Below are 23,835 nucleotides of genomic sequence, written 5' to 3' on the forward strand. Positions count from 1 at the left end.
CGGTGAAGGGATGAGACAGGATTGTTGCTTAAAATGAGGTAGCAGAAGTCTGGAGTCAGCAGTGACTGCCAAGATATAAGTCCCTTAGAAATCACAGAGATCCAAAGGCCCAGTTATCAGACTTCTCTGGATCTCAGGGGGCAGGGGGTCCTCAGCTGACCCATGGGCTACAACAGGGAAGAGTGCTCCTAGTGGCCTGCTGCAAGGGGGATGCACTGTGGAACCGCGAGAGGGAGGAAGCCTTTGACTTTGTGGCTGATTGTAGCTAACATGTATCAATCAGGATTCCCCCTCAGGTGTGCCTGATGGGAGACGTTTGGGACCTTCAAGCCCTTGGCCTCCACGGAGGCCCACGAAGGCCTCCGCAAAGCCAAGACATTCTGCAGTGAGGGAACATGAACCAAACTGGGGCCAAGGAAGCCTTCAGTCAGCTTGGCAGGGGCCTTCTCTCACATCCCGTCACTGATGGTGTAATGTGAGGCTATGTGGTCTTGGCTGGTCTACAGAAGGCAGAGGCCATGAGCCAGCACACACCAGAAAATCTTATCTATGCCTTTGGGGCTCTTACCTAAAAGCCATCCAAGAGCTGAATCCTTCACAGCTGGCACCATGTTGATCCAGAGCAGAGGCTCAGCAGGAGGGGGATGGGCACAGGGTGGGTCCAGGGTGGCAGCAGTGCTGGACGCCATGGAAGAACAGAGCCACCACTGGCAGCATGCCACACCGGTTGTGAACCAGACTGCCTGGGTCCCAACCTTGCTGCTGACTAGCTAAGTGACCTTGGCCTCTGGGATTCAGAGTCCCATCTATAAAACAGGGACTGAACTGGTTCCAAAGTGCTGCTATTCCTGTGCCCTCAAATCTGGCTTGATGGGTGACCTTCTCAGGGTTGCCTCAGAGCCCTAGTGAATATGCAATGCCAGAGCAAGACTACCCAACAGTGTTGGGTTGCCAGCACAGGGCCCGGAACAGTGTGCCACTTGTCAGCAGGGGAAACGCGCCTGGAGAAGGAAATGGAAAGGCTTGAAGGGACAAGGTTTTCATACTCAGTTGTATGAGTTTTAGAAGGGAAGGCTGCAGTCTAACCACAAATTTGGAATGGAAGCATAATATGGTTTTAAGAAAGGATTAAGACAACATATGCCTGAGATGGTGGTCTTCCAGGTGACAACAGTTTAAGCCACGATCTGATCTGGGAAGTCTCAGAAGCAGTCATAAACAGCAGCAGGTTTTCTATTAGGCTACAGCGGCAGATCTAGGAACACTAACTCCAGGGACAGTGACAAGAAGGCTGCTGTCAGGGATCTTCCCAGAAAATCAGCATAGACTGACAGCAGATAGAAGCCTCACCTCCAGGTGCACAGGAAATTATTAGGCTGTTTCACTGACTTTGGACTCACCCTCCGACATGGCTCTGTGACCGCCTGCACATGGTATTCTGGTCATTAACTTCCGGGAGGGTCAGTTGTTACTTGAGCGATCATGGAACCGCCCCCCCCACCCCCCACCCCCAGCTAGCTGCTTCAACCTTCCTCTAATTTACATTCAGAGCTGGTTCTCAAGATCAGCCTTCATCAGGACTTAAAGAAGGGATGAGGTATGTCTTCTTTGGAGAAATGTCTGTTTAGGTCTTCTGCCCATTTTTTGATTGGGTTGTTTGTTTTTTTGATATTGAGCTGCATGAGCTGTTTGTATAGTTTGTCATACAGATTGCCAACAAACACATGAAAAGATGCTCAACATCACTGATTATTAGAGAAATGCAAATGAAAACTACAATGAGGTATCACCTCACACTGGTCAGAATGGCCATCATCAAAAAATCTACAACAACAAATGCTGGAGAGGGTGCGGAGAAAAGGGAACCCTCTTACATTGTTGGTGGGAATGTAAGTTGATACAGCCACTATGGAGAATAGTATGGAGGTTCCTTAAAAAACTAAAAATAGAACTACTATATGACCCAGCAATCTCACTATTGGGCATATATCCTGAGAAAACCATAATTCAAAAAGACACACACACCCCATTGTTCACTGCAGCACTATTTACAATAGCTAGGACATGGAAGCAACCTAAATGTCCATCAACAGAGGAATGGATAAAGAAGATGTGGTACGTATATACAATGGAATATTACTCAGCCATAAAAAGGAACGAAATTGCATCATTTGCAAAGACATGGATGGACCTAGAGACTGTCATACAGAGGGAAGTAAGTCAGAAAGAGAAAAACAAATATCATATATTAACACATATATGTGGAATCTAGAAAAATGGTACAGATAATCTTATTTGCAAAGCAGAAATAGAGACACAGAGGTAGAGAACAAAGGGGGAAGGGGAGGGTGAGATGAATTGGGAGAGTGGGATTGACATATATACACTACTATGTATAAAACAGATAACTAGGGCTTCCCTGGTGGCGCAGTGGTTGAGAGTCCGCCTGCCAATGCAGGGGACACGGGTTCATGCACCGAGAGAACAAATGTATAGATAGATACCAAGGAGGGGGGTGGGATGAATTGGGAGATTGGGATTGACATACACACTATCGATACTATGTATAAAAGAGATAACTAATAGTAACCTACTGTATAGCACCGGGAACTCTACTCAGTGCTCTGTGGTGACCTAAATGGGAAGGAAATCCAAAAAAGAGGGGATACATGTATACATATGGCTGATTCACTTTGCTGTACAGCAGAAACTGACACAGCAGCGTAAAGCAACTATACTCCAATTAAAAAAAAAAACTTCATAAAAAAGGATCAAAAAAAAAAAAGGGGATGAGGTATGTCTTACTTCCGCTGAGGTGGATGAGAATCCATGCAACTCATTTTCTTTATACAGAATGGTTTCAAAGACCCCTATCTCTCTAAGCAATACATATTCACCATTCTTTCATTCAAACAACCCACGGAAGAGCCATTTCTTCCTCCTTCCCACTAGAATTCCAGATGATCCCAACTTATTTCTTCCACTGAAATGTCACAAAACTATCCCAGACCTTCCTCTCCTCTCCTTCCTCCTCGCCCATCCCCAACGTTCATGGAATCCCCTCTGAGCTGGGAGAATTGAGTCTGCAATCATGACACTAATGGCTTAAGATCCACTTATATTGTTGATCAGATCCTCAAGACCTAAAGTCCCAAATCCACCTTCTGGGGGAACCCCATACCCCTCAGCAATCAGACAAACAGCATGAAGACATTTTTCCCAAGTGCAAAGTTATATATATTCTGAGGGACTGAGCTATTGGCATTCAAGTTTTGACCAGTTTCAAGATGCTACTACCAGATCATGGGAAGACTGTATACAGACACTGCAATTTATGTTACATGAGGAAGACTGTTAGTTGATACACGAGAGTCAAGAGTTTCAGGTTAGATACAATCCATCCAGAAGGCTGAATACACTAAGAGCCTTACTTCTTTCAGGTCATAACCCTCTGAGAAGCTGCATCCTTTTTCAGGCCCTCTACCACTGTTTAGTGTGCTAATGCCAAGGATTTATGGCCTCTTTAACTCCCCCAGAGGAGGGCTGATAGGAAACTGCTAAAAACCAGATGTGGGAGACGTCCTTCTACCACCTCCCACGCAATGTAGTTTCATTATTTAACTCCAACCTCAAAACACCGGCCCTAAGAGCTAAATAGAATAGGCATCTCCCCTAGCAGAAGAATGGAAAAATCGAGGCACAGAGTCAACTTGATTGTATAAGGTTAATCAGCTATGTTAGGGGAGAACCAGAACCGGCATCTGGCTCTGAGCCCCATGTTCCTTCCAGCAGGCCCTGTGGGCAGCTGTGACGAGTGTGGCCCAGCCACCTGGCTGAGGCTCACAGGGCCCACAGACAGTATGGGAAATCCTGGAGGGACGCTATGATCCAGCTGTGCCCCAGCTCTCTAGACAGGGTTCCAAGCAATGATGCCAATGACGACAGATGTTACTGGCAGCTGGAAAATGGGCCCCCTCTGACAAGTCTGGAAGCACCCTCTAGCTGCTGTGCTCAGGATGGGGCTCACTTGCATTTATTTAGGTAAAGTGAAGAAACTGGGCTTACACTAAACTGTGGGAAGGAGTGAATGCAGCTTCCAGAAAGTCATCACTTGGTTCAGAGGTTTACGTAGAAAGCATCTGGCCAAATCCAACGAGAACAGACCTAGGACCATCCTTCTAAACCCACCCTGAGTGGTAAAGATAAGGTACATGTCTTAACCTATATAAAGGTGAAGGATTATCGTTTTTCAACTGTACAGACACATGACTGGAATTACAGTTCAGTGGCATGCACCCTATGTTGACTGTATTTAAACTACTACTGTGTAGTGCAACATCTCCATTGCATGGTGCCAAATATTTTTCAGTTTCAGTTACTTGGTGAGAGCTGATTTTAGCCACAGCATTTTCAAAGCCAATTTCTATTTAAATGTGTTGTGGAAAAAATGTAATAGTTTGACTTTATACACATTTTACATTTACAGCAGAACAAGTACAGGAATTCGTACACCCAAATGGGTGTCGTTGCCTTCAAACTGGTCACGTTGGGAAGATGTATGTTTAGTCCAGGGAAGCTGACCTTACTCATAACATTTCTAGAACCTTCCTTGGAAACTGTCCACTTGTAAGCATCCTTAACATTGATAAGTCTTTGTCCTTTAAGGGTAGATTTATTCTTTTGAGGAATGATATTTTTTAACAGCCAAAGAGCATTAGAAGATAAGTCTGATCAATAAAATGGGTGATGGAGCTCTGGGGAAGGGTGGCGTAAAAAAACGAGGTCTGAGTATAAGGTTATGAGGCCTCTTTTCTTGCATGGCTTCTAAGGTAACTCCAAAGAGGAAGTCTAGTGCTCTTGGCACATGCAACATCACAGCTCAAGAGTAAGGTCTCCCAGGGAAATAAGTACAATCGTGGTGACTCTTGAGTGCATATGTTCTAGTGTATTTGGTTAAAAAGGTAGCCTTGCTCATTTTTGTCATACTTCACAGAAGCAGAAAGGAAACACTCCATGTCTGTGACTTCTCCCAAGGGCAGTGTCATCATCTACTGCTGGAAGAGTTAAAATGAAAAGCACTTGGTGTCACGTCTACATTATCCACTCCCCCCACCCCCCATCCCCCGCACCAAATGTGCAATGAGTTATTCCTGATACCTGAGTCTCCCCAGTGTGGAAAAGTGGGTAAGGACAGGTCTCTGGAACCTGGGTAAGACTAGTATGTCAAGGGGATTGGAGTGTTTCCAATGGCTCTAGCTACCCAACAGGCTCACAACACCGACTCATACAAGAAAATCTCCTACAGCTAAGTACATAAAGTTTCAGTAGAAGAGGGGGGGAAATGATTATCTTCCAGTAGCTTTCTAGGATTAAAAACCCACTCGCTTCTAATGTCAAGTGAACAGTCTATTGAAAAGAAGTCCATGGTGTTCTAGTGCATGCTTAAGGAAGAAAGTGTGTGGCCACTAGGTCATTGAAGTGCATTTCCAGCTGAGGCCAAAGGCAGCAAAGGTGCAAGAGGCTGCTGGGGCTGGCGTTAGTTGAAGCAGGATCTATATATTTGGAGTGGCAAAGCAATCTGTAGAAAGCCCCAGTTACAGAGCAGGATGCTTGCCAAAGAGTGAAGTCAAAGGACGCTCAATTTCACTTTCTACAAAGTGCTTCACTGAAGATGCTGAGGAAGCTCCCTTTAAAACACCATATCCTGAGTGTCAGAGACATATGGTCAAGATGGTGATTGATGGGGAGCAGAGACTGATTCTCTAATAGCGCTGGGACTGTGTATACTCCGAGTATCTCTCTCTCTCTCTCTCACTCACACACACACATACACACACACACTTAATGACGAGCACACAACTGCAGTCACATTCCACCTCTTCTGCACGTGCCTCTGTCCGGTGGTTGCTCTTTTGTACAGTACTTCCGTTCTGAGTTAATGGGCTCCACTGCTAAAAGCCAGAAGCACAGCACAGAGTCAGCCGTAACATCCAACTGCTTGCAGCAGACATCGGTCTCAAATCCATCAGTTGGGATGTTGTTCTCGGTGAGGGTTTTTATATTAGTGTTTATAAAAACCACAAAGCTAGGCCATTTGCTTAAATCATCGTTAGAAAGAATGCTGAGTGCCCAGATGGGATTTCTAGTTTCTGTGCAAATGAAATCACACTAGTCCAGATTTTATTCGCTCAAAACTACTAGGGAAGCAGTAGGATTTGGTTTCAATGCTGCCAAAAAGCAGGAATTCACTTAAGTTTTAATTCTGAAGCAATCCTGGTGTTAATGTTGTAGCCAGGGTCGGGCAGCATGGGGGCCGGGGCCCCCGCTGTGCTTGCTGAGGACCCCCGGATCTCTCCCAGTTCAGGCTCGCTCTCGCTAGAGGTAGACCCGCTGTTGATGGCGTAGACGCTCTCTGTGACTCCCTGAGCTGAAGCACAGCTGTCTGGCTCTTTCTTCTCCCTGGGACTAGACAGTCCTGGGAGGACAGCCATCTTCCCCGTCTGCCTGTTGGGCAGCAAGGACATGGTGTAGTCCGCAATGATCCCGCCCACATCTAAGTTGCAGGCCTGGTCGAAGGCTAGGAAACCCACGTTGGCGTTTGCTTCGCACACCATAAAGGAGCCATCGTCCATGATGAGGAGATCGATGCCACAGAAGTCCATGCCCAGGATGTTGGACACCTGGATAGCCAGCTGCTTGCCTTGTTCTGTCAGTGGGCACATGACGCCCACGCCACCTGTGGGGAAAGTGCAGTGATGTAATGGTGACACTGTAACCGAGCAGGACCGTATAAGGCCTTCCCAGAAGAGACCCCTACCCATATCCTCTGCCTGCCCTTTGTCGTAGAAAAACTTTAGTCAAAGAATAAATTTAATCAGAGAAGTGAGAAAACGCAGAAGGAAAGGAAAACAGTCAAGCAAGATAAGATAATAATACTTTAGCCATTAAACAAAGTCAAGGACCTTTAGTTCTTCCTCAAGGACTGCAGATAATATTTTGAGCCACGTCCTGTGAGCTGTTTTGCAGATACTGAAACCCCCAGCAGGTGGAAGAAGTTAAATGTATGCTGCCCACAAGCACGGAGACCCCAGACCGGTTGGAACCAGAAGGGTGATGATGCTGAGAGCCCATTACCTCACCACCAGCCAATCAGAAGAATGTCCACGAGCTGATCACGCCCTGCTCCTTGAACACTGTAAGACTCCTCACTACCCCCTCCGGGGCAGGACACACAGTCCTGTGGGCATTAGCCCACTGTGGCCCCCTTTGCCTGGCAAAGCAATAAAGCTATTCCTTTCTATGATACTTCACCAAAACTCTGTCTCTGAGATTTAATCTGGCCCCAGTGTACAGAGGCCGAATTTTGGCAACAACACCAGGCACCGACTGGACTAATGAGTCAAATGACCCTTCAAGGAAGAGGGGTGAGGGATGTCGGGGAAGGGCAGCGAGATGGGCAGCAAGATAGGCATTTTTATTACCAACAAAAGGTCTGGATGGAAATCAGGACACCCTTTGAGAAAGTAATATGATTGTTTCTTTCCTAGAGTTAAAAAAATGTTTATATCCTCTGACCCAGTCATCCCACCATGAAGGAAATAATCTTATATATTGGGAAAAAAAGCTTTATGCACAAAGATGCTGATGGCAGTCATTTAAAATACTGGAAGTCAAAATACTGGTACCTAGTAGGCACTCGATATTTGTTGATGAGTAAATGAAAAATTATAATCTAAACAGCTCACAGTAGAGGAAAGCAGCATAGTTTGCAACCATCACTAAAAATGATAGAGTTTGTGATCACATGGGAAAATACTTATAAGGATTAAAGGCTGTACAGTATGACCATAATTATGCAAAAAAACGTCATCAGAAACGACACCAAAATGTTAACACTGGTTGTCTCTAGATGGTGGGATTAATGATAAATATCGTTTTTCATTTGACTTTGCTGTATTTTCTACATTGAGAATGAATTCCTTTTAGAAATTAGAAGAAACAAAATTATTATTTTCTAAGAAGAGAGAGGCCTGTGAGACAAAAATCTCATACCGAGGTCAGAGAGAGTCTGATTGCCCTTACTTGTTAAAAAGCTAAGACCTCAGATTTAATTGTCTTCCTTTAGTCTCTTTGCAAAGACTTAACACTGGTATTCTCAGGAACTAATGGCTTTACCTTAACTCTGCCCCTCCACCATCTATTACGTGGTGTGAGGAAAAGGCTACTGAACAGCTTTAAAACAGCTCAACAAAAAAAGGAATATGGATAAATTACAAAACAGTGTAGTTTCTATTTAAAGAATGCATTTTTTTGTTTGTTTTTTCTTTTGGCCGTATGGCTTGTGGGATCTTAGTTCCCTGACCAGGGATCGAACCTAGGGCCCCAGCAGTGGAAGTACAGAGTCCTAACCACTGGACCACCAGGGAAGTCCCCAAAGAATGGATTTTGTGAGCTGACTGAAAAAGACAAACTGATAATACATAAGGTTCGATACTGTGGCAAGACATGGGATTGTCATGAAAATTAAATGAGATAATATATTAGGTACTTAGCACTGTGTCAACCTGAGCCTAGCATTTGCTTCTGTCACAGCACTTTAGTCACAGTACCTTACAATGATCTGCTTATGCGTCTTCTCCTTTACTGGACCATAAGCTGCCTGAGGGCAAGGACTCTCATTAATCACTACACTGTCAGCCTCTACCCTGGAGTCCACTTGGGGAGGCTGCTCAATCACACTCAGAAAGAAGGACCGGATTGTGTTTCAGCCTCTTCATTAGTCACCAGACTTGGTATACTCATCCAGTGATTTAGGAAATAACAACTGGGTACTTTTTCACATTACCAACATACAAATTCCACTCATGAGGCTGACAATAGATTTCTGTGATGAAGATGAACATTCCCATGTCCCCCGGGACCATCTCCATGCACCAAAACTGAAAACAAGCTTTATCAATAGGTTAATGGGATGAGGTTATGCATTTGACCCAGACATAAACTGCAGCTTTCTAATAACGTCAAACATATAAGAAAAACACAATTTTCAAAAGAAAAAAGAAACACAATCTTCAATTACAATGGAAAAGCAGAATATGCTATGTCTCCAGCCATAGCTTTACTTTTCAGTTTCTTTTTTTTTTTTTAAATTATTATTTTTGGCCGCACCACATGGCTTGCTGGAGTTCCTGGACCAGGAATCGAACCTGAGCCCTCAGCAGTGAAAGCGCGGTGTCTTAACCACTGGATTGTCAGGGAGTTCCCCATTGCCTTAGTTTAGACTCTCCTTACTTCTTGCCTGAGCTATTGCCACAGCTTCCAAACTCAACTCCCTGCCTCCCTCTCATGCCTTCAATCCATCCTCTTCCCAGATGTCAGTTTTTCTCAAACACCAATCCTCATGTCACTCCCTTGTTTAAAGCTGACTGCCAAGTCCTAACACCTACAGGACAGGGTTCAAATCTCAGTGTCCTGACATCCCTGGCCTGACCTCCGTCATGGCACTTACACCCACCGTCCCCCTCCTGGACTGCTTGCTGCTAAGGGAAAGGGCTTGTTTCTAATTCCTCTCTGTGATCCTGGTGCCCTGCAGACGGTCTGACCAGATAGGAAGGATCGAGACACATTCACTGGCTGGGCGCAAACATCCTAATGAAAAACCCTGGTGGCGTCCCCTGACCAACGGTCCGACTGAGCTTTCGTGCCTCACCGAGAGAGCAGTTGCTCTGCATCCGTCCGTCTGTGGAGCAGCGAAGCATAGAGCCTATCACCTGGCCACCTACTACCACCACCCGGATATCCTTTCCGTGGGACTCCTTCACGTACTTCTGGAACAGGTAGGGCACATCGTGGCGGATCACATGGCAGATGTCTGAGAGGTGGTGTTTATCTCTTGCGAGAAAAACAGCTTTTCCTTTAAGAAGAAAGACAAAGAGCAAGAGAAGTAGTTAGAGAAGCCTCTGAGCGCTGTCCTTGCCAACCCACCTCCAGGTCCAGAGTCATCCATTCTTTCCCAACTCGCCTCACTGTGGCCCCTTCAATTTCTCTGACTCGACTCTTGCGTCTTATCAAATGGCCGTCGAACCTCATTTTTTTCTGGGTTTTACTCAGGTCCCTCTCCTTTCACAACTCTTTTTTCAAAATGAAATCAAAATGTATTCCAGAAACACCCAGAAGAGGCCAAAATAAATTCCTAGGGATCTAGTCAATTCGGTTACAGAAACAGTCAGCACCTCCTATCACCCCAGGATGCTGATTTGGTAGAGTCCATGTCTCACTTTTTTTTCTAAATCCTCACACCTCACACTAGGCTCGATGCACAAAGCAAGTGTCAATCAATGCTTACAGAACATAACTAATTGAACATACTTTAGAGGAATTCCCAGTCAAGATGGAGAGAGACCCACAAAAGATAATGACACAGCCTGATATAGCATCAGGAGAGGTCTGTGCAAAATACTATGGGAGTTCAAAGAGGGAGCCACTGCCAGACGTGCTTCCTCCTTTTAAACATAAGAAACTTATTATTTGGCTATACCCATTTAATTCTGAAAGGAATGATCCATACTTCCATTGATCTCTGGGAAAAGCATTCCTTCTTGACTCCAAATTCTGTATTTTCTGCTTGAATCACTTATGCTTTTGCAATTATTTGACATCTGCTTTTCCATTTGCATGTCAGCTAACAGATATGAGCAGGGGGCCCTGACAGGTTTGCTCTGTAAACCTGACATAAGCATACCATACCCTGATCCTTCTTGTTAGCAAACATGGAAAAAAGAGATGGTTTTCCTAAGATATGTGTCACCACCTTAAAAAGAGTGGGACATTTCTGAAGTCTTAATAAAAAGAGGGATGGGTATCAGCCCCTAGTGGCATATAAGACCAAAAAGTAACCTCCAAAACATGTCTCAATCATTGGACATCTGGCACCAGGAGATCTGGCATCTGGCAGCAGGTGGCTGGGATTCAGTGATAGGCACTGGGGATTCTCTGGACATTAGGTAGGATTTTCAGCAGAGATGGGGGCTAAAATATGGACTTTATTCCTTGGTTCCCGGCACAGAGGTTCTAATATGGGGCTTAGTCTGCAGTTAATAAAGGAGCTACAGTTTTAAAGCAAGGAAGAAAAAAAATGGGCTGGGGGAAGGGCACTAAGATTAGTTAATCATCTACTGTGTGCCAAACACTTTATTTTTTTTTTTAATTATTTCTTTTACACTTCATACTAGCTCTATGAAGCCATTAGGACAAGGATAGTTATTTTTGTTTTACAGAAGAGGAAAATAAAGGTCCACAAGATTAGTAACTTTCTCAAAGGCATAGCCTGCATGAGTCCACTGCCTTCTTTAGATTTATTTCCATATACTAGAGCCTAACAACTGCTGTGACTTTGTTTACTCCCTATCCATTTTCCCTCAGATGTGTGTGCTACACTAGCAACGACCAATCTGAAAATAAAATTAAGATCACAATTCCATTTACGATAGTATCAAAAGGAATAAAAAAACTTAGGAATACATTTAACCAAAGAAGCTCAAGACTTATACACTGAAAACTATAAAATATTTGAAAGAAATTAAAGATTGAAATAAATGGAAAGACATTCCATGTTCAGAAATTGGAAGATTAATATTGTTAAGATGGCAATACTCCTCCAATTGATCTACAAACTCAGTGCAATCCCCACCAAAATTCCAACTTCCTGTTTTGCAGAAATCGATATGATGATCCTAAAATTCATATGTAAATGCAAGGGACCCCAAATAGCCAATGCAATCTTGAAAAAGAAGGACAAAGTTGGAGGACTTGTATTTCCCAATTTCAAAACTTTCTACCAAGTTACAGTAACAAGACAGTGTGGCCTGGCATAAGGATAGACATATACATGAATGGAATAGAATTGAGAGCCCAGAATAAACTCTTATACAGATGGTCAATTTTTGATTTTTGGCAAGAGTTCCAAGAGCATTCAATGGGGAACCAGGAGTCTCTTCAACAAATAATACTGGGAAAACTGGATATCCACAGGCAAAAGAATGAAGTTGGACCTTCATCACACCATACACAAAAATTAATTCAAAATGCCTCAAAGACCCAAATGTAAGGGCTAAAACTGTAAAACTCTTAGGAGGAGAGATAGGTGTAAATCTGTGTGGCCTTGGATTAGGCAAGCACAAAATGACATCAAAAATACAAGTAACCAAAGGAAAAAACAGATAAATTGAACTTCATTAAAATCAAAACCTTTTGTGTATCAAAGGATACTATCAAAAAAGTGAAAAGACGACCTACAGAGTGGGAAAAAATCATGCTCAAATTACATATCTGATAAGACAGTAGTAGCCACAATATATAAAGAGCTCTAAAAAAGTCAATAAAAGACCAATGAGCCAACTGAAAAATGGCCAAAGGATTTGAATAGTCATTCCTTCAAAGAAGATATACAAATGGCCAATAATATGAAAAGATGTTCAACATTAGTCATTAGGGAAATACAAATCAAAACCATAATAAGATACCGCATTACACCCGGTAGGATGGCTATAATAAAAACAAATTACACATTTAAAAGTTGCTAAGAAAGTAAATCTTAAAAGTTTTCATAATAAGAGAAAAAAATTCTGTAACTATGTATGGTGACAGATGTTAACTAGACTTACTGTGATCATTTCGCAATATAGACAAATATTGAATCACTATGTTGTACACCTGAAGCTAATATAATGTTTGCATGTCAATTATACCTCAAGTTTAAAAAAGACTTTAAAAATAAGTATATAAAGTGGGCCCATACATTACTAATGCTTGGAAAACATGCATTTTGGCTTGTGGCTTGTTTTTATGGTGGAGGTATGGTGACCACTTGCATAATTTGTCAAGGCAAATTAATATACCCAATATAAAAGTTTTGTTTAGTATGTGAAGAAATTGGAACTTCATACATTGCTGGTGGGAATGTAAAATGGCATAACTGTTGTGGAAAACAGTTTGGCAGTTTCCCTAAAGTTAAACACAGAGTTACCATATGACCCTGCAATTCTACTCTTAGGTGTATACCCAAGAGAAATGAAAACACATGTTCACACAAAAACTTGTACATGAATGTTCATAGCAGCATTATTTATAACAGCCACAAAGTAAAGCAACCCAAATGTCCTTCAACAGATGAACAGATAAACAAAATGTGGCATATCCATACAATAGAATATTATTGAGTCATAAAAAGGGATAAAAGGGCTTCCCTGGTGGCGCAGTGGTTGAGAGTCCGCCTGCTGATGCAGGGGACACGGGTTCGTGCCCCGGTCCGGGAAGATCCCACATGCCACGGAGCGGCTAGGCCCGTGAGCCATGGCCGCTGAGCCTGTGCGTCCGGAGCCTGTGCACCGCAATGGGAGAGGCCACAACAGTGAGAGGCCCGAGTACCACACACACACACAAAAAAAGGGATAAAAAACTGATCCATCCTACAACATGATGATCCTTGCAAACATTATGCTAAGTCAGAGAAACCCACACAAAAGGCCACATATTGTTTGGTTCCATTGATATGAAATGTCCAAAAGAAGCAAAGCCATAGAAACAGAAAACAGATTAGTGGTTCCCAGGGACTAGGGGAGGGGCCATTGGGACTGACCTTTAACAAGTACAGGGTTTCTTTTTGGGGTGATGGAAATGTTATGGAATGAGATAGTGTAATGGTTGTACAGAAGAGTGAAGATACTAAAATCCTCTGAAGTATATAATTTAAAATGGTACATTGTTTGTTTTGTGAATTATATCTCCATTTTAAAAACATCTAAAAATACTCTATCTTCTATTTAATTTGTTTATTGTCTGTCTTTCCCTTCTACAATGTGAGCTCCTGGAGGGCAGGAATTTTTGTTCTGTTCCTTTCTGTATCCCCTTGGCACTTTGTGGGCACTCAATAAATATTAGTTGAATTTTATTTTATGTATATTTTACCACAATAAAAAACTAGTCGAGACATTGCATTTTTGCACTGTAGTACATGTGAATCGTATTCAGAGCCCCACCTCGCCACCCAAACTCATTTCTCTCACTTCTTAGCAGGACCCCTTTCCTTTCCCAGGTTGCTTTGCCCACACCTGTTTCTGTATGTTGCTCACCCAGTTCAAACTCCACATTCCAACTTAAGTCTCCTTTTCTTCCACCGAAGTCTTCCCTGCCTCAGGGCAGAGTGGGGCCCTCCCTCCGTTTGGCTCAAACAGGCGTTGACCTGACACAGAAGCCATCACCTTGAAGTGCTACTTCTCTACTCTCTACACATTGGAGATTGAGAGCAGTGAGTGTGTCAAGTTCATGGGAACCGCTCATTCCATGTCCATTAGGGTACCTCCTCTCATTCCAGATGCCCTGAGCAGTTAAGGATGCCATCTGGGTATCATCAGGAGGTACTCGCTCACATACCACAAGGGAGGGGGATGGCTTTCTGCTGCACACATCCTCTTCAACTACTATGTCTTGAGCACTGTAGTAGGTCTTGGAGACAGAGATGGGCAGGACCTGGTTCCCACCCCCTGAGCAGCTCTCAGTCAAAAAGGGGAAAAGGCACATAAATCTATAACTGTCGTAAGCCGTAGTACTATGCTAGCGGCATGGATGAAGTGCTTCGGAAACACAAGGGGAAGGGCAATTAATTTTGTCTGGAAGAGAGGGAAGGAGACCAGCGATGTGGACAGAGAAGAAACGACATGGAGCTGGCCTTAAAGCCCGAGCAGAAGTTCACTAGAGGGCAGAGGAAGATGGCGTTCCCAGCAAAGGGAAGAGAGCAGAGGTTTAAAGACAGCAGAATACACGGTCTAGTCTGGAATGGATTACGGAGGGTTCACGTGGCTAGAGAAGGCTGCAAAGGAAGATGGATGCTGTTCGTCCAGGGCCTTCAGTGCCGCGGTGAGGAATATAAACTGTATCTGATATGCAACACCAGTTCTTGGGAGGGGTTTTCAGCAAGGGAGTGACAAGAAGAGATCTTTGTTTCAGAGAAATTGCTCCCCCCAACGTATAGGGGATGCACTGGGAGTGAAGTTAGGGAAACCAGTCAGAATCAAGTCAGGAGTCTGCTGCCAGAGTCCAGGGAAGGGCCGGGAAGGGTCTGGACAAAGCAAGGACAGTGGGGACAGCGAGGAGGGGACAGAAGTAAGGACTACACCACAAGCTCCGCAAGGGGGAGCTCTGTCTCCTCCGAGCAGAGAGGAGGCCCAAACAGAAGCCCGGGAAGAGCAGCACTGACCCCGGTGTCCGCGTGTGCTCTTCACCACGACTGGGTAGCCCAGCGGCTCGGCTTCATCGATCATTTTTGCAAAGTCTTCATGCCCACCTGTCAAGAAAAACAAAAGTCAGTGAAGGTGAGGCTGATGGTCCAGGGCTCTGCGGGAATTCTTTGGAGGCCTCACATCTCTCTGATTAAGGCAATGTGAACCCATTCCATTGGACAGACATGCACTGTGCATGTGCCATACAAAAGGTGGGAACAGAGAGATAAGGAAAGCAGCATTATCACATGCTTCCACATGGCAGAGGCTTCACGTGCTCTCGTTCACGCAGTCGTCATGACAACAACTCCGCAGGCAGAGCAGGGATTTTTCCCTTAACCTTGGCTGTGGTAGGCAGAATTCTAAGAAGGCCCCCAAGATTCCTACCCGCTGGTGTACATGCTCTGTACAACCCCCTCTCCTGAGTGTAGGGGGGACAAGTGACTATGCTGGGATAGCATTCCTGCGATTAGGCTAATAATCAGTTGACTTTGAGTTAATCAAAAGGGAGATGATTGTTGGTGGACCTGGCCTAATCAGGTGAGCCCTGTAAAAGAAGGTGAAGCCTCAGAGAAACTCTCCTGCTGCCCTTGGGGGAGAAAACTGCCATGTTGGAGAGAAGTCCATGTGACAGGGCCAATAGGCAGCCTCTAAGAGCTGAGAATGGCCCTCAGTTAACAGCCAGCAAGTAAGTGGGAACCTCAGACCTACAACTACAAGGAACTGAACGCCAACAGTAAGCCTGGAAGACCCCAGACCTCAGATGTGGTCCCAGTCCAGCTGCCCCTTGATTTCAGCCTGGCGAGACCTAAGCAAAGAGTCCAGCTGTGCTGTGGCTGGACTTCAGACCTCCAGAAACTGTGAGATGATAAATGGGTATTGTTTAAGCTGCTAAGTTTTCAGTAGATTGTTGTACTGCAGTAGAAAACCAATACCCAAAGAAACCAAGCCTGGGATTTTTCTCACCCAAAGGTAAGGCATGACTTGAAAGCCCGAATTGGCTCCACTACACTCCTTTAAGCCTTCATTAAAAAAATAGGAATATTAATCTGTATTAAAATCTTTCTAAATTGTTTTATAAGCTTCCTTGATTTCCTATACCTTTGCATCTTTGGGGGACCATTATTCTGCCTACCACAGGTTATACTGTAGTTCATCAATTTTTTGCAAAGGAAAATACTCTGGGATACTAATAAGACCTGTCACAAAAGTGCTAATCATTAAAAAAAAATAAAGCAGCATGAAGAGGCAGCGTAGATAATCAGGGGCATCTTTACAATGAGGACATTTTATAAGAAGAGAACTCCCAGCTTCCTGACACCTGCTGATAAATGTAACTCCTCTCTAGCCAACCTTTTGTCCTTCCCTTATAATACAGTGCAAGAGGGGTCCTGCTTATCTGAGGCCATCCCTGTACCTGTGCCTCGGACCCCTTTCCCTCTCACTTCCTCAGGGATCTTGCACCATTAAGTGTCCCCTCTCTGCTGTATCTTCAACCTCTCAGTTCAGAATTCCAGCAGCATTTTAAACATGCTCAGTAATCTCCCATCTTAAATAAATAAAACCCATTCCTTCACCCTGCATTATCCCTTAACTACAACCTTGTATCCCTACAATCAAGCTACTCAAAGGGTTTCAGTTTCCTCACTTCCCATTCACTTCCTCATCCTTGACAAGTGGGCTTTTCTCCCTATGGCTGAACTGAAGCTGTATTCATTCAACTCCCTGTTGCTAAATCCAACACATATCTCCATGAGTATGTTACACATCCTCTCAGAATTAAACACCCCTTTTAATTACACCATCCTTCTTGGGATGTTCTTTCCATTGGCTTCTGTCATCTCTCTTCTTTCTGTTCTCACCTCTCCAGGTGCTCTTACTTGGCCTCTTGCATAGGTCCTTCTTCCTTTTCCTATTCCCTAAAGGATTCCCTCTCGAACCCTCTTTTATTAAATGTTGTTATTTTATTGTGGTAAAATATACATAACATAAAATTTACCATTTTAACCATTTTAGGTGTACATCTCAGGCCTCTCTTCATTCTACATCATCTCCCTGAGTAATCTCATCCATTCTTGTGACTTCACTTAACATAATGGAAGTTTCCAAATCCACTTCCTTAGTCTACACCTCTCTCAGGAGCTCCAGATCCATTTATCTGCTGCCTACTGCATAGTTTTACTTTTATATACTATAGACACCTCAAACAGAATGTGTCCCAAACTATAATAACCTCTTCCGACAATGCCTTGCCCTACCCACCAAGCTGTTTCTCCTCCTCCATTCTTCTAGTCTCAGTGAGTGTTCGCTTTCACATCTGGTTGCCCAAACCAGAAACCAGAGTCACTCTTGATTCCTCTCCATGCTCCTCATAGCCACTCAGTCATCATGTCCTAATATTTCTGTCTCCTTCCTAAGTCCTGAATCTGTTCACTTATCTTCTTTTTTTACTATGACCACCTTAGTTTAGACTATCATTGCTCATTTGCATTATTTATAAAGCCTACCAGTACATATCCTGTCTCTACTTTGCCCCTGGTCCAATTCCTTCTCCAGTGTAGCCAAAGTGACATTCTGAACTCTGATCAGGCCATTTCCTTGCTTAAAGCCCTCCAATAACTTCCAGTTAGTCTCAGGATTACCCCTGATCTCTTTCATGTACTGTATATGGTGACTTCTTATCTTTCTAGCCTTATATCTCAACTCTATCTCCTTGACGTTCCACAAACTACTCAAAATACCACCAATTGGTCATGCTCTCTCTTGCCTCTAGGTCTTTCTACATTCTGCTTTCTTCTTAGACTGCTCCCCTGCCCCCCTTGCTTTAGCTGGATAACTTCGGCTAGTTTAGATGTTCTCTCTTTTGGGAAGCCTTCTTTCCTCATCACCTACTAAACTAAATTAGGAGCTCTCCTGTGTATTCCCATACCACCTTGCACTAACTCTTATCCTGGCACTGCATTGAAATTGCCTCTGATGAACTGGGAATGCCCTGAGGGTAGGACTCCCTTACTTATTGCTAGAGCCTAGAGCCTATTGTGGTAGTTGGCACATAGTGTGTACCAGCTACATATTTAATGAATGAATTCCAGAGAGAAAGAAGCAAAGACATTTCAGACAGAGGGAATGACTATGATAAAGACACAGGATGTTGAATCATCTAAGATGAACAGATTCACCTTGAAAACCAACAAGAGATACCAGAGGCCTTCTAGGGAGAGAGAACATAGGGATGCAGGCTATTTGGAAAGACAAGTCTCAATCCTATTTTAAGGACACTCACCATAGGAGAAGGTGTCCGGCATGGGGACCCCATGTCCAGCCAGCTCCTGGAATGTCCAGAATTTGTTGATGCAGTTCAGAATGCTCTGTGGGCGGTTGACTAAGCGGCAGCCCAACTTCTCCAGGTGTCGCAGGACGGTGATGTCACTGTCCGACTGCACTGAGGGTGTGGACACCCGGACAAGCACCACGTCTGGGAAAGTGGTGAGTGCCTTCTGGTTCAGCTGCAGGCCTGCAATCAAAGGAAGAAATGAGCTCTGGGCTGGCCATCATCTAGTCCCACCAGAAGCACTGGTTCCAACAGACTCCTCAAGACTGAACCTAGCAGGAAGATAGCCTTGAAAATGGCACTTGGATATCCTGTTGTAATGAGAAGCTACCGTCCACCCTATACTCCAAACAAATGGGCAGAGCATGACATTGAGGAAACACAAAAGAATGAACAGGGCGGGGCAGAGGGGTGGGGGAAGAGCAGCATATCAAAAATAATCCAAGTTAGAAGAATCCATAGGAGATAATGCAGTCCAGCACCCTCCTTCCATGTAGGACTAGTATTACTCAAAATGTAGTGGCTTAGGAGGCTGGAGACTTAATGACAAGGAATGCAGTAAAGGTCACTTACGGTATCTTTTCTACTCTTATATGGCTTCATCTTTAAAAGTCATCTGGAATATTACGAATATGATGAATGTAAAAATGTCAATGTTAGGTAAAAAAAACAGGATACAAAATTATCAGTACAAGTTAGAAAACGCTAGAAGGAAATATACCAACATTTTAACAGTGGGTAATGGGATTATAGATGATTTTCTATTTATACTTATCAGTATTTTCCAAAATATCTCCAACTGTGTATTACCTTGATAACAAAAAACTTTAAAAAAGTCAATATACTAAAAATCAATTCCATATTAAGAAAAACTAGAATGCATCACAAAACAATTGGTCTATATAGCCAAAGGACTTAAACCTGTATGACACTGGATGAACTGGTAGAATTATCTTGTAGTGAAGACTCAGAGGAACAGGAGTGCAGTCTTCAATTAACTGTGCGGCTCCATGCAGAAGAATTATTTGGCTTGTCTTCTATGACCTCAGGAGGTACAGCTGAGGAGCTATCCAAAAGAGCATTATTTTGTCTGACTGTTCACTTCTGTATCCCCAGCCCCTAGAACAGTATCTGCTGCATGATAGGCACTCAATGTTTGTTTAATTATACAGAAGCTACATGGAGATAGATTTGGGCTCGACAAAAGGGATACTTTTCCTCTGCCTTAGGATGGAATGGGCTGAGATTGGTCATCTAAGGATGGCACAGAAGGAATGCAAAAGTTAGATAAGCTCACAGCAACCTGCTTAATCTCTTTCAACCCTGATATCCTATGGTTTGCATTACTCTAAGTAGTTACGTAGGCATCTCCGATGCACCCAGCATCTGGGGATGGAATGATGGAGACAGGAAATAGACTGGATAGGGCAATGAGAAGTGAGTTCAGGGAACTACTTGGTCTGCCTTAGTGAACCTTAAAGGAGTCTCTAAAATGCTCTACAGAAAACATTTTAAACACAGTTTGAGAACCATCTTTTAGGCTTTAACCTAAAGCACCTTTGCTTTCATAAGTGATAAAAGTGTACAACCATATAACTCCAAGAAAACAAAAGGTACTAAGGAAGTTACTATTCCTCTAATGTGGGATGAATAATATCAATATAAAAACTCTAAGCAAAACAAAACAAAAGCAAGCAAACAGAAAAACCAAAACCGCAAAACTACTACATGGATCTAACTTGCACAGTTTCCTCTCATTCTAGATGTTTCACCAATTTAAAAAAAGAGAGTAAGCACAATCATTAAGTTAAATTGTTTTTAGTACGTCTGCTGATAGTGTGAACCCAAGGAAATGGAATATAATTCTCAGGGATGATTTGTAAAGAGCATTCAGGTTACCTTTACTTTGCCATCAGAAAACAGTATCATTTATACATGCTTTTTCCTTTGCCACTTAGAGCCCCTGGGGAAAATAATATGAAAGGGGGAAAAGAGCAAACCCTGAATAATATCCTCAAAACTGGTAGGAGAAGAAAGAAAAGTATTCAAGTTGGTGAAAATGGCAAGTAAAATACAGAACACTCAGGGGAAAAGCAACAGCCCAGAACAACATTACATAATGAGATAATATATGCAAAAATGCTTTGAGAACTACAAAACGTTATAGATATGCAAGGCACTGGCATTATTATTGCACAGACACTCTACTGAGCAAGGTAGGACACTTTATGGAGATTTGTACCACCTGATGAGAAAAAATGGCTTTGCAACAGAAAAGTGACCTAGAGAGATGAGAAGCAGCAGAAACGTCTGGGTTTTAAATCTCAACATGAGACCACAGACAAACAGTTAAACTTCTAAATGGGAAGAAAAGAATTCAGTCATTTCTGGAAATACCAACCACAAGTGGAGAGAGACAGCTCAGCCTCGATAAGCAGATTCACGTACACCTAGGAAGTCTTACCAGGATTTCATCTCTCTTCTCCAAAGGTAAATCTTTGGGCCTGGCTCATTCCAACTGAAGCCTTTAATAAATGAAGAATGGAATGGGTTAACGTGGAGCTGAAAAGGCTCTCCCAAGCAGTTAGACAGGTCTGGTCTCTGACTGTGCTGGCCGTCCAGCTCTGTGCAGAGAGGGACGTGATGTGTTTAGGGAAAACATATGCACAACCAGTTACTTCTTTGCCCATTGACCCAGCTCCAGCATCCTTGCTAAGGGGCAACGTCACTTGTCCCATGTTCATGCCCATTTTCTTCGCTGTTTGCACCTTGTCTAAATCACCATTTCTAGAAGTAAGAGACAAGAGTCTGCTGCTCACCGTGGCATCCTTTAGCAGGAACAGCAATTCCACAGAGCCACGGCCAAGCACAGCTTGGGTTTAAGGCTGGCACTTGGCAAACCCGTCAGTGAATTCTGAAGCCTTTAACCACTTAGTGATCTCTCTCCCTCTCCCCATTAATATCTCCTCTTGGGAAAGGATGGAACTTAATGTGTCACCTTTCCTGGGATCCTTAATGTTCCCACTGTAATCTCTGGGCCTTAAACCAACGGAATGAAGTGCTGATGCAGGACCTCAAGGAGGGCAGGGCTCTGCTTGGCTGCCAGCAATGGAAAGAAAGCCCTGAACAATGAGGGGCTCCTGCCCTCAATAACAAGGGATTTCATGTGATTAAGTGCCCTAGTGCCCTCAGGCATCACCTTGACCTGGGAAGCAAGGTGTGGGGAAAGGAGCTGAGTTACTTCTGGGATATTTGGGGATCTCCCAGATTGCTAGACTGGGATTGAAATTTACTATTTAGCCTCAAACCACTTTTTTTAAAAACTAAAAAGATCACTATGTCCCCAAACAGGTCAATAAGATCGTGAAAAAGATCAGTCCCCAAACTAGTTAGTATAATGACCAATAGCCAACCTAGTCTAAATCAACTTTTTGAAACCACAATATTTTCTCCATATTACTTCTAAAAAGAATAATATACTTTTATGGGTAATTATGTTTTTGACTCTATTATTTATATTTGGAAATATTTTAATATATTAAAAACAAGATAGAAAAATGAGTAACTTTTTCAAAGAACTGAGCCTGTTTTTTTTCTAACCTATATATTGGATTAAATTAATTCTACAAAACTAGACGTTTGCATTTATATGTACAACAGCAAAGAAATGCGCTTAATAATACAGAGAAATAGCTTTAGAAATAAACAAATCATTATTGGAAAGTAGAGCTCTAAGAATTAAAAGCCATTCTCAATCATTCATACCAATACAGGGAAGAAGCATGGAAAATAAAAGGTGCAGTCATCCAGATCTGAATTTGCCTAACATTTTTACTGATCATCTATTGTGTTTGAGGAACTTTGCCAAGAACATTCATATGTATTATTGCATTTAAATTAAAGACATCTTGTTAAAAAAAAAACATAGAGAACAGACTTGTGGTTGCCAAGGGGGAGGGAGGGAGGGAGAGGGAAGGACTGGGAGTTTGGGGTTAGCAGATGCAAACTATTACATTTAGAGTAAATAAACAACAAGGTCCTACTATATAGCACAGGGAACTGTATTCAGTATCCTGGGATAAACCATAATGGAAAAGAATATAAAAAAAGAATGTATATATATGTATAACATACAGGGAAGAAGCATGGAAAATAAAAGGTGCAGTCATCCAGATCTGAATTTGCCTAACATTTTTACTGATCATCTATTGTGTTTGAGGAACTTTGCCAAGAACATTCATATGTATTATTGCATTTAAATTAAAGACATCTTGTTAAAAAAAAAAACATAGAGAACAGACTTGTGGGTGCCAAGGGGGAGGGAGGGAGGGAGAGGGAAGGACTGGGAGTTTGGGGTTAGCAGATGCAAACTATTACATTTAGAGTAAATAAACAACAAGGTCCTACTATATAGCACAGGGAACTGTATTCAGTATCCTGGGATAAACCATAATGGAAAAGAATATAAAAAAAGAATGTATATATATGTATAACTGAGTCACTTTGCTGTACAGCAGAAATTAGCACAACATTGTAAATCAACTATGCTTCAATTAAAAAAAGAAGACATCTTGTAATATGCATCTCTGCACTAGCTCTGACTGTCAAAGTCTTTGCATTTACACAGAACTGATGCACAGTGGGTCACCACCCTCCAGACCAGTGGGCACACAACACTCATTCATGTACACACATATGCATCCCTGGCTTCACAACTAAAAAGCAAGCTTCAAAACTAAACGGGCTTCTTGTACGCTAGGAAAAAAAAAAACACAAAACCCTTCATGTACAAAGCAAGTAGCAGAAATAAGAAAATAGCAGGACACTGTAGCAGGAGAGCAAGCAAGGACCTCACTTACGGCAGCTTTTAGGACGATTACATTTGAGCAGGATCATGTAACCATGGCTGGTAGTGAAGCTCTGAGAGTTGTTAGAAAGGAATCAACACTATAAATAAAATAAGTGGATAATAATCCATTAAGTGCTGCACATTTACTGTGTTGTGTTAGGAGGGAGATGTGTCATCCCAAACATGATCTGGCTCATCTCAATCACTCTCCAGTTTTTCTCTGGTCTCTTTCTACCCTACCCCACAGCATTTTCTCATAAGGAAGTTACTTTTATTCTTACCGAGTAGATGCTATGCCACTCCTCCTTCCCTTTTTTTTTTTTTTTTTTTTTTTTTTTTTTTTTGCAGTACGTGGCCCTCTCTCTGCCGTGGCCTCTCCC

General features: G+C 43.0%; 1 protein-coding gene and 1 non-coding gene across 2 annotated transcripts in view; both read right to left on the reverse strand.

The window, feature by feature from the left end:
* Nucleotides 1–6,052: 6,052 nt before the first annotated feature.
* The window catches only part of RIMKLA (ribosomal modification protein rimK like family member A), a 28,875-nt gene continuing 11,092 nt past the window's right edge, over nt 6,053–23,835 (reverse strand). Inside the window, exons 2-5 of the mRNA XM_007103484.3 lie at nt 18,559–18,789; nt 15,254–15,340; nt 9,710–9,913; nt 6,053–6,736 (exon numbers count right to left, since the gene is read on the reverse strand). Coding sequence (XP_007103546.1) covers nt 6,246–6,736; nt 9,710–9,913; nt 15,254–15,340; nt 18,559–18,789 — 1,013 coding nt within the window. The 3' untranslated portion in view covers nt 6,053–6,245. The remainder of the gene's footprint in view (nt 6,737–9,709; nt 9,914–15,253; nt 15,341–18,558; nt 18,790–23,835) is intronic.
* Nucleotides 8,354–8,426, reverse strand: TRNAG-UCC (transfer RNA glycine (anticodon UCC)). Its single transcript has one exon. It is a non-coding gene; the product is annotated as a tRNA-Gly (tRNA).

Source organism: Physeter macrocephalus, chromosome 3, assembly GCF_002837175.3.
Source record: "Physeter macrocephalus isolate SW-GA chromosome 3, ASM283717v5, whole genome shotgun sequence".
NCBI classification, from domain to species: Eukaryota; Metazoa; Chordata; class Mammalia; order Artiodactyla; family Physeteridae; genus Physeter; species Physeter macrocephalus.